The 11443-nt window shown below is 39.2% G+C and overlaps 2 protein-coding genes across 2 annotated transcripts; both read right to left on the bottom strand.

The window, feature by feature from the left end:
* Nucleotides 1-1746: 1746 nt before the first annotated feature.
* On the bottom strand, nt 1747-3456 carry LOC136237680 (E3 ubiquitin-protein ligase TRIM71-like). The gene has a single exon (XM_066027896.1). The coding sequence runs from the start codon at nt 3454-3456 to the stop codon at nt 1747-1749; it is 1710 nt and encodes a 569-aa protein (XP_065883968.1).
* Nucleotides 3457-4848: 1392 nt separating this feature from the next.
* LOC136237679 (uncharacterized) lies at nt 4849-5628 on the bottom strand. Its single transcript, XM_066027895.1, has one exon. The coding sequence runs from the start codon at nt 5626-5628 to the stop codon at nt 4849-4851; it is 780 nt and encodes a 259-aa protein (XP_065883967.1).
* Between the last annotated feature and the right edge of the window lie 5815 nt (nt 5629-11443).

Below are 11443 nucleotides of genomic sequence, written 5' to 3'. Positions count from 1 at the left end.
TGTATGTTGCTATACGCTGGGTGCATGCAGGAATTTTGGTATAGAAGTTACGAAGAAGCCGTACAGTAGCTAAGCAAAGTTAAGTTAGTTCCTGTGTCTGAGAAAAACATTATGGCTTTACCAAACACTGTATTTTAAGAAGATTCATTATTCCAGCATGCATGCTTATTAATTTAATATTTCTGGACAAAAGCTTACACACAATACTTAAGCAGATTTCAGCCGTCACTGATGAAAGATCAGAAAGTCTGTATAGAAATTCCCATACATGTATTAGGGATGCCACGATAGTCGTGACATACGACATGTCATGACATAAAGCTTCATGATATGATATGACATAGGCTTCTTTATGTCGTGACATAAATATCTCCTAATAATGCACACTTTCCCATTCATTTTGATCAAATTTGATACAATAAATATGAGAAAAAATTAACAAATAAGTATGAGCAATGTTGGTTGTCGATGTCATAATTAATATTACTGATGTTTAAGTTGATATTTTTGCATGTTTAAATCAAAATAACTATACAGTTTCATAAATAACAGTTTCAGTTGCGAAACGTTAATTATGTCGTGACATAAACCTCTAAGACATGTGAAATAAAAATTTCTATGTCGTGGCATCCCTAGTATACATACACAGTTATAAGAGCTTGAGATGTGCAAACACTGCTCTTGTTCCTACAGCTGTATAGCTATAATACAAAGTACACTCAGCTGCAAGAAAATACACTAGTGTTGTTATGTATAACTTTGATTTGTACTCTTATGTATGTATACACAGCATAGATGTTTAGTGCTCGAAAGCACCACCAGCACCTTTTGCTTTGTATAATAATCTACACAACTAGTGTAACAATATTTTAATTAATATGGCGGATTGCTGTTAAACTGCTCTAAGACTAGCTATACAATGGAGCATGTCGAATTTTTAAGTGTAACACTTGAAATCGTTTCTATTTGGACTCAATGAATATGTTAGAGACCAAGGGAAAACATGAAGTTTCCATATAAATCAGGAGCAGATAAGTAGCTATTGAGAATGTTGGACATCTAGCTAGCTATGCATACATGTAATATTCTGTGCAAGAATTAACATGTATGGACCGGAGCTGTGTAGCAACAATTTCAGCATACTCTTTAACATATCCATTGAATCAGAATAGAGATTTGTGACAATTCCATTTGTTAAGCATTTGACATGTTCCATGTGATCCTAGAGCAGTTTAACATGCTGACTTGTTTGACTCCTGTTTTTCTTTTGTTTTCCAGTAATTTATATTTCCCATATAAGATAGACCAGCCTATGAAAAGGTTCACATGCTATGCATGTATATATCACTGTATATTTGCTTATCATAACACTCAAGGGAAGTAGTGCCTGTACTGTAGATCAGGAAAGATGAAGTTGACAAATAATCTAACAGCTAGTATTTTTAAATTAATCAAACCACACAAAGCAGTGGAAAGCACAGAGCCTGGAATAATTCGTGTTCAGGTCTTGCACACTGTACAAGAACAAAGCTGCTGATTCATCACATATATAGTTGCAAATTGCATGATCTAGATCCTTTCAAAGTTAATGCCACCTGACATGCACTGACTAAATTTGTGTTCTTTTCAACAAACTCAAAAAAACATTGCATTCATTGATGTAACATCACATAGCAAGTAACCATGAATAAAGTTATAGTAAGAACCAGAATTATATGAATTACATGTGTGTCTACAGTTTATTGTTTAGTAGTGGTATGGCTCATAGCAATGGGCAATTTCATTTGACTTTGGAAATGCAATAATAATGTTTCCATTACTTTTCATGGTGATCCCAGCAGGTTCTCTGCAGTTTATGGTACAAACACGTATTCCGTCTTCAGTTAACACAACAACACCATTCCTAGTACTGACCAGTACATGACCATCTAAAGTGCAGCATATTCCAATCGGATGTGTAAAAATAGAATAGTAAGTTATCAGGTCAGTAAAACAAGGGAGAACCATGAGAAATATGCCTGGGGGAGTAAATACTTGCACCCTGTGGTTTCCGGTGTCTGCAATAAACAGCTTATCTTCTACATTGTTCAAAGCCAAGTCAGTGGGACATAAAAAGCAACCAATTTTACTTCCACAACAACCAAATGTGTAATTAAATGTCTCGGCTTCATCTTTGCTGAAAATATGAAATACTTGAATACGATGGTTACCTTTATCACACACAAACAAGCACCCTGATTTTGATGTAGCAAGGCCTTGTGGAGACTGAAACTCACCATTCTTATTTCCTTCTTTGCCAAACTTAGAGGAATAAAAACTGTTGTACCTTCCAAATTCCTTATATTTTAAAATGCAACAAGCTTGAGTGTCTGATACATAAAGACAATCATTGCAGCCTACAGCAACCCCGCCTGGGTAGAAAAGCTGATTTTGGTTTGTAATAACACAGTTGTACACTCGGCCAGTAAGAAAGATCAACCTGTAATCACCAGGATCACTGATCACTATACCATCAGGGGTTTCTGCTACAAAAAGTGGTGTTTTCATGTTACGCTTGTTGTATCTTCCAAGGCAATCCAATGTAAGAGAAGCATAGTTGTGTAATATACCAGGGACCTCCAGTGGTTTTTCACACAATTCAACTTCTTTCCAAATAATTGACACCGTGTGAGTTATCTTTGCTTGAGGGAAGTAGTTAAAAGTGTATGTACCATTTGTTTGATCTTTACTTGAAAACTTTGTAAAAAAATTTTTATTTTTTTCAGAATGCAATACAAGGTGAGGCAATTGATTTGATACTGAAAGTTTGTACTTGTCCTTCAGTTTGACTTCTATGCTGACTGGAACAGTACACTTTGATGCCATTTTAACAGTACAGTTAGGTGGATATGGGTCATGGAATGCATGATGTACCATAAGGGAGTTGAGCATGCTAGCAAACACATCAACACAATCTGTATTGTGCGAAACACACAAGTCATCAACATTGTAAGCTGGGTCAAAATCATGATGCTTTCTAAAAGTCAATCCCAGATCTTTGATCCAATCAATATAAGAAATCACTTCAAAAGACCTACAAGGCTGCAGCACACCTGACACATGTTTATCACAACTTCTCATTTGGCTCTCTAACTGATTCCAACCAGCTTTCTGTGATTTTAACAGTGCTTGAGTGGTGCTCTTGATCGTTTCAAGATTCTGCAGCAATTTTTCTTCATGTTCATCAACTAACTCTCGAATCTCTTGAAATCGCATGTTAATCCATTTTGCTTCTTTGTCTATAGTTTCTTCTAACGTTTGCTCCATCGCTACATTCTTTTCAATAGCTGCTCTTACCTTTGGCAATGCATGGTGCAAAGACTGACGTAACTGTCCCAGCTGTTTCTTGTACAGCTCATATACATGACCAACAGTATCAACATCATGTTTTTTGTTAGGGTCAACTGGTGTGGACATGCAATTGCAGCTTTTGCATGCAAATTGTAAACAAGTTTGGCAATAAAATTCAGCTACCTGGCCACCATGTTCTTTACAGCGCTCAAGTAGTGGACGAAAATTTAGAATCTGACTAGGGCTCCACATAAACTCCTCCAATGTAATGACCTTGTGTGAATTGAAGATTTTCAGCCTGCAGTGACATTTATAACACTCTTCACACATTTCTGATTCTCTACAAGTTAGACACCACATGGTAGCTGGGGCACCTTGATCACATTGACTGCACGTGATGAATCCTGAAGCGTCTTTGCTCCAAGACTTGTTGCCTAATTTGTCGCCGGTCTCAGCTAATCTGTGTATATCATGATATTTTGTAGTAATCGTAACAAGACGCTCAATATGAATGTTCACAGGAAATTTGGCTAGTTGACAATAGGAGAAATTTGTATGGCAAATAAAGCAACTAAAACTCCATCCGTCATTGCTAGATTGAATATTACATTGAATATTAGATTGAACATTAGATTGAATACACTCTTCGCAGAACGTGTGCAAACATGGGATTGTCACTGGATTTTGAAATAGACTGCAGCAGTGAAAACAAGTCAACTCTTCTTCTAGTTCTTTCCATCCAAATCGGGTATCACTAGACATCTTTTCACACGCTTGCAATCGATCGCTTAGGACGTGAGCTCTTAGACCAGATGGTCAAATCAACACGCGACCACTCTATTTCAAGGGGGTGTCACTCCAATAGACACTGTAAGGTAAGTAAGGGGGTTTCCGGACAGCTGCGTATTCCGGACACTTCGTTTTTAATCCGCTACTGAAGGATGGAATGGAAACCAATCAGGCTATGGTTTGAGTACCTAAGTACCCCACTTGTGTGCTATAAAATACCGAAGTGTTATCTTGATAGCTTCAAGGATTACTGAGATTCGTCATGATTTGCTTGCGCATGTAGAATATTTTTGTGTAAAAAACTTTCTATATAAATATACGCGTGTTTGAGGGCATCGTTCGTAATTCTAAGCGACCATATGCACCACAAATTGTCAATCACACTATACAGTGAACGGATATATGGTTTAGAGATAGTACAACTGGATTCCAAGCCCATTACCCTCGTCGTGTAAACTTGAGTGCGCAATCAACACAACCAGCAGCCCGGAGAAGCCTGCAGCAAGGATCCGCTGGGCCACATTGCTAAAGTATTGTTGTTGAAACCATCATAATAAATGAGACATGTATATACATTTACAAATTCAGTAACCCTCGGTCACATGCGACCACAAGGCTGGTGATCAAGTGATACCAACGTGGGCATGGCAAGGGAGAAAAGTAATTACAATTACAAACAAAAACAACGATTACAAAACAAAACAAAAATATTAAATTATAAGTACATTATCACAACCACTCTCGGCAATCACTTGCCATAAAAATCTTCTGGGATGCAGTCATACAAACCTTCGAGGCATCATCCAGCATCCGTTGAACCAGTGACCTTGTGATATTGATGTCCTTATCAATAAAATGTAGTACATTGTAAGTGTTAGTGACTGAAAATTGCTGGAAGTGACCTAAAACGCTGATCTCAAGAGTCTCATAAAAGTTGGTAACATTTAACCGATCTAGCTCTGATAGAATTTGGTGGTATTCAGCCTTATTTTGTTTGCGAGATCTAGCCTGCTCAAGATGGTGGGCACTGTCCAATGGACATGTCAGTTCAAATAAAAGTATACTAGAAGTGACGGTATTATGGATAACAATGTCTGGTCTAAAGGGGGTCACAATCACATTAGGTGGAAGTGTAGATGGAGGTGACTCACTGGCTCGCAAGTTAGGAAGGTCAGCATAAACCCGGATATAAGGCAAGTCAATGTAAACCCTGATGAAACTGTCGACCAAAGACTGAATAACTAAATCATGTCGATAAGTGTACCTTTCCTGAGATAACGCAACCGGGCAGCCCCCCAAGACATGAGCAGTAGTTGGACGTGAGGAATCACAAAGTACACATTTTGCATGACACTGTATATTCCACCTTCGCAAGTTCATGGCAGTTGGCAGAGTGTCCGAAGCCGCCCGCAAAAGAAATGACAGCTGACCAGGATGCATACTGGATGCTATTTCTGTGCTCAGGTAAGGACTGGTACAGATTTCCAGGCAGTAGATCAAGCGTCGCATCTTTGAAAGCGTTGCAAGACAACTGCAAGGTCCGGAGCAGCACAACGCAATTCTGCTGCTAATAAAATCGCTGCCATAAACGAAGTAACCAGCCAAACAGAACGCTATCAGTCTCTGCTGGGCCACGGCACCCAGTGGAGTACAGCAATTCCCATAGCATTGCCAGATACGCCTACTTTTGCTGGTGTCCGGAAACCCCAGCCACATAATTGTTTAGCATTTTCTCAAATTACAAATTTAGACCGTTCTTTCTCCTAGCATCCTACACTTTACCACTCACAATTTATACCACTGATAGCCTATTTCATTGGCTACAAACAAATCAACCTGCAGAGAGATCAGCTACAAACAAATCACTCTGTAGTGTAGAGAGATCAGCTAGAAACTAGACACAATGTAAGGAGTTCAGCTACAAGCAAATCACCCTTTAGAGAGTTCAGCTACAAACAAATCAACCTGCAGAGAGATCAAATCACCTTATAGAGAGTTCAGTTACAAACAAATTGCCCTGTAGAGAGATCAGTTACAAACAAATCAACCTGCAGAGAGATCAGCTACACCGTGGCACAAATCAACTTGTAGAGAGAAGAGAGATCAGCTACAAACAAATCACCCTGCGGAGGTCAGCTAGAAACTAGACACAATGTAAGGAGTTCAGCTACAAGCAAATCACCCTGTAGAGAGTTCAGCTAAAACAAATCAACCAGCAGAGAGATCAGGTACAAACAAATCACCTTATAGATAGTTCAACTACAAACAAATTACCCTGTAGAGAGATCGGCTACAAACAAATTAACCTGCAGAGAGATCAGCTACACACAAATAAACTTGTAGAGAGATCGGCTACAAACAAATCACCCTGTAGAGAGATCAGCTAGAAACTAGACACAATGTAAAGAGTTCAGCTAGAAGAGGTCACTTTATAGAGAGTTCAGCTACAAAGAAACCATCATGTAGAGAGTTCAGCTGCAAAGAAAGCACCATGTAAGGAGTTCAGCTACAAGCAAATCACCCTGTAGAGATTTCAGCTGCAAACAAATCACCCTGTAGAGAGATCAGCTAGAAACTAGACACAATGTAAAGAGTTCAGCTAGAAGAGGTCACTTTATAGAGAGTTCAGCTACAAAGAAACCATCATGTAGAGAGTTCAGCTGCAAAGAAAGCACCATGTAGAGAGTTTAGCTGCAAACAAATAACCTGTAGAGAGTTCAGCTAGAAACAAATCACCCTGTAGAGAGATCAGCTAGAAGAGGTCACCTTGGAGAGAGTTCAGCTACAAAGAAATCACCACGTAAAGAGTTCAGCTGCAAACAAATCACCCTGTAGAGGGATCAGCTAAAAGAAGTCACCTTGTAGAGAGTTCAGCTACAAAGAAACCATCATGTAGAGAGTTCAGCTACAAAGAAATCACCCTGTAGAGAGTTCAGCTAGAAGAAGTCACCTTGTAGAGAGTTCAGCTACAAAGAAACCATCATGTAGAAAGTTCAGCTACAAAGAAACCACCATGGATGTAGAGAGTTTAGCTGCAAACAAATAACCTGTAGTGAGTTCAGCTAGAAACAAATCACCCTGTAGAGAAATTAGCTAGAAGAGGTCACCTTGTAGAGAGTTCAGCTACAAAGAAACCATCCTATATATAGTTCAGCTATATATTAAGTCACCCAGTAGAGAGATCAGCTGCTAAAAAATATCCTGTGGGGAATAATGGGCATGTAATAAATATATGTATATAATTTGTATAATTACTAATGAAATCAAAAATAATTGAAGTATTAAAAATCTTCTGTAAGTTCTTTTCTTCTTCCTGTGGTAAATAAAAAAAAAACACATGGGTTAAAAAAGCCCCAAAGCCAGCCATAGGCCGGCTTTACAGTATACAAATACAAAAAGTAGTGATATCTAATCAAAAACAGCCAAGCTGTAAAAAAAGTGCGGCCCCCAAAAAGGCCATGGTGAAAAAAGATGTGAAATCCAAGGTGGCGGCCAAGAAATGGCTGTGATGGTAGGTTAATGGTAAAAAATTTTAATAACGACAATTCAGGTGAATTTCACATACCTTTTTTCACCATGGTCTTTTTGGGGGCCGCACCTTTTTTTACAGCTTGGCTGTTTTTGATTAGATTAATATTTACAGCAAGAAAGAAAACGTCATTTTCACACCTTTTTATCTCAGTGATCCCTTATCTGATTGGAACCAAAGTTGCTACAGAGTTGCTCGCCAGCTACAGGGGCGGATCCAGGAGCCAGCAAGGAGAGGGGCACAAACAGGCTAAGTTGTAGGTGGTTGGGGAGATCCAGATTCTCTTGCTAGTTGCTGCATTTTTGAAGCAGCAAATAATTACCTCTTAGTAGTATCTCACTGCCATTTTGGCCTTTGAAGATCGTTGCGAAGTCTTAAAAACTGTTAAAAGGCTCCAAACGTCTTAAAAGCAACACGATAATTAATTTTAGAGGCGCTTAGTACACACGAATATGCTGGGTAACAATTTAACAGCTAGTTTGACAATGGTTTGCTTCGGTTTCAGGTGTAATTGTAATAAATGCTAGTAAAATGTGCATATTTTCATGAGTTGTATAGCTAAACTGATCTTGGCCTGACAAAGTTTTATTGAAGTATGACTGGCTTTTCAAGGTGAGAGGGGGGGGCAGGGGGGGGGGGGGGGGGGGCATTTGCCCCAAATGCCCCATCCTGGATCCGCCATTGAGCTAGGGGAGTCTATATTTCAAATTTGAAGGAAATCGCTCCAGCCATTTCGAGCAAGGAATCAACCCGTGTTCTTTTTAGCCTTAGAAAACCACCCTCAGTGTTTCTCATCGACTCTACCGACTATCGTTCATGGCATTTCCAGTGAGTACGTGGCTTGAAAATTAAAAGGAAGCATACGTTTTATGACAAAAGTTGATTAAACACCCCGAGCTCTTGCTTGGGGTGTGAAAACGAGTTTACGTATTGATTCTGGACCAGACCCTATTTCGGAGTAGGCGCTTATAATCTCTAATCGATAAGCGCCGTGACGAAGAAAAAGCGGTCTGGCCACGCGAGACTAGTTCAGGAGTTATGACAGATTATTTGCGTAAAACAAGATCGATTTGTTGTCGCGCCTACAGGGTAAACCGCTTCATGGAATGAGTTGAAAATTGCTATGTAGATGGAGTAACCATCGTAGGAGTGCCTGTTGGTGGTTTGAAAGGAATCGAGATAAAGACCATGGAGATATGACTTTAAAATCCAACCTGTGTCACAATTACGCGATCGATTTTTATGAATAAAAAAGTATTAGTTTTCACACCTACTGGGCAAACCGCTTAGAGCAATGAGCTGAAAATCGGTGTATAGCTGGAATAATCTTCATAGAAAGTACTTGCAGTAGTACAGAAGAATTAGTCTCGCGTAGCCAGACCCTATTTCTCCGCACGGCGCTTATCGATTGGAAATTATAAGCGCCTGCTCCGAAAGGAGCAGGCGCAACAGGCGCTTATAATTCGGAGCAGGCGCTTATAATTCGGAGCAGGCGCTTATAATTTCCAATCGGTAAGCACCGTGCGGAGAAATAGGGTCTGGCTACGCGAGACTACAGAAGAATCGGATTACAAATCACTGAGTTATTTCGAAAGCCAACTCCGTGTAGCAAATGCGAGATCGAGATACTCTAATAGAACAGTCACCCTAATAGAGCATTCGGCTAATTTATTTACTCCATTATAGAATTCTATTACATTACAACTACAAGTTATTCTATAGGGATTTCAGCTGCAAACAGTTAATCTTATAGACAGTTCAGCAAGAAGCAAGTCACCCTGTGGAGAGTTAAGCTACAAATATATCACTGTATAGATTCAGAACATTACAAGTCACACTGAAGAGAGTTCAGGTCATGCACCCTGTAGAGAATTCAGCTACAATTAAGTCACTCACTAGAGAATTCAGCTACACACAAGTCACTGTGGAGAGAGTTCAGCTACAAACAAATTACCCTGTACTACAAACAAATCAACCTTTAGAGCGATCAGCAACAAACAAATCAACTTGTAGAGAGATCAGCTAGAAACAAATCAACCTGCAGAGAGATCAGCTACAAACAAATCAGCTTGTAGAGAGATCAGTTACACACAGATCAACCTGTAGAGAGATAAGCTAGAAACAAATCACCCTGTAGAGAGTTCAGCTACAAAAAATTACCCTGTATAGATATCAGCTAGAAACTAGACACAATGTAAGGAGTTCAGCTACAAGTAATCACCCTGTAGAGAATTCAGCTAAAACAAATCAACCTGCAGAGAGATCAGCTACAAACAAATCACCTTATAGACAGTTCGACAATCCCCTTTTCCCCTAGTAATAGTTCCCCCCCTATAGCTAGCTGTAGTTTATGTAGTTGTAATAGTTGTTTGTAATTGTAATAGTTATTTATAAGATCATGTATATCTTTCTGGAAAAAAAAATAAATAAAAAAGCTACAAACAAATTACCTTGTAGAGAGATTGGCTACAAACAAATCAACTTGCAGAGAGATCAGCTACACACAAATCAACTTGTAGAGAGATCAGCTACAAACAAATCACCCTGTAGAGAGATCAGCTAGAAACTAGACACAATGTAAGGAGTTCAACTACAAGTAAATCACCCTGTAGAGAGTTCAGCTAAAACAAATCAACCTGCAGAGAGATCAGCTACAAACAAATCACCTTATAGACAGTTCAGCTACAAACAAATTACCTTGTAGAGAGATCAGCTACAAACAAATCACCCTGTAGAGAGATCAGCTAGAAGAAGTCACCTTGTAGATAGTTCAGCTACAAACAAATCACCCTGTAGAGAGATCAGCTAGAAGCTAGACACAATTGTAAGGAGTTCAGCTACAAGCAAATCACCTTGTAGAGAGTTCAGCTACAAACAAATCAACCTGAAGAGAGGTCAGCTACAAAAAATCACCCTGTAAAGAGATCAGCTAGAAACAAATCACCCTGAAGAGAGGTCAGCTACAATAAAATCTTCTTGTAGAGAGATCAACTACAAACAAAACACTTTGCAGAGAGTTCAGCTGCAAACATTACAAATCAACCTTTAGAGCGATCAGCAACAAACAAATCAACTTGTAGAGAGATCAGCTAGAAACAAATCAACCTGCAGAGAGTTCAGCTACAAACAAATTACCCTGTAGAGAGATCGGCTACAAATAAATCAACCTGCAGAGAGATCAGCTACACACAAATCAACTTGTAGAGAGATCAGCTACAAACAAATCACCCTGTAGAGAGATCAGCTAAAAACTAGACACAATGTAAGGAGTTCGGCTACAAGCAAATTACCTTTTAGTGAGTTCAGCTACAAACAAATCAACCTGCAGTGAGATCTCCTACAAAAAAGCACCTTATACAGAGCTCAGTTACAAACAAATTACCCTGTAGAGAGATCAGGTAGAAGAATTCACCTTGTAGAGAGTTCAGCAACAAAGAAACCACCATGTAGAGAGTTCAGCTGCAAACAAGTCACCCTGTAGAAAATTCAGCTACAAACAAATCTCCCAGTAGAAAGATCAGCTAGAAGAAGTTACCTTGTAGACATTTCAGCTACCAACAAATCACCCTGTAGAGAGATCAGCTAGAAGAAGTTACCTTGTAGACAGTTCAGCTACAAACAATTCACCCTGTACAGAGATCAGTTAGAAGCAGTTTCCTTGTAGAGAGTTCAACTACAAACAAATCACCCTGTAGAAAGATCAGCTAGATTAATTCACCTTGTAGAGATTTCAGCTACAAAGAAACCACCATGTAGAGAGTTCAGCTGCAAACACTTGAAGCCACCCTGTAGAAA

The sequence above is a fragment of the Dysidea avara genome, chromosome 11 (genome assembly GCF_963678975.1).
Source record: "Dysidea avara chromosome 11, odDysAvar1.4, whole genome shotgun sequence".
NCBI classification, from domain to species: Eukaryota; Metazoa; Porifera; class Demospongiae; order Dictyoceratida; family Dysideidae; genus Dysidea; species Dysidea avara.
The sequence above is the reverse complement of the archived record's forward strand: the minus strand, read 5'-3'. Positions and strand labels throughout refer to the sequence as shown.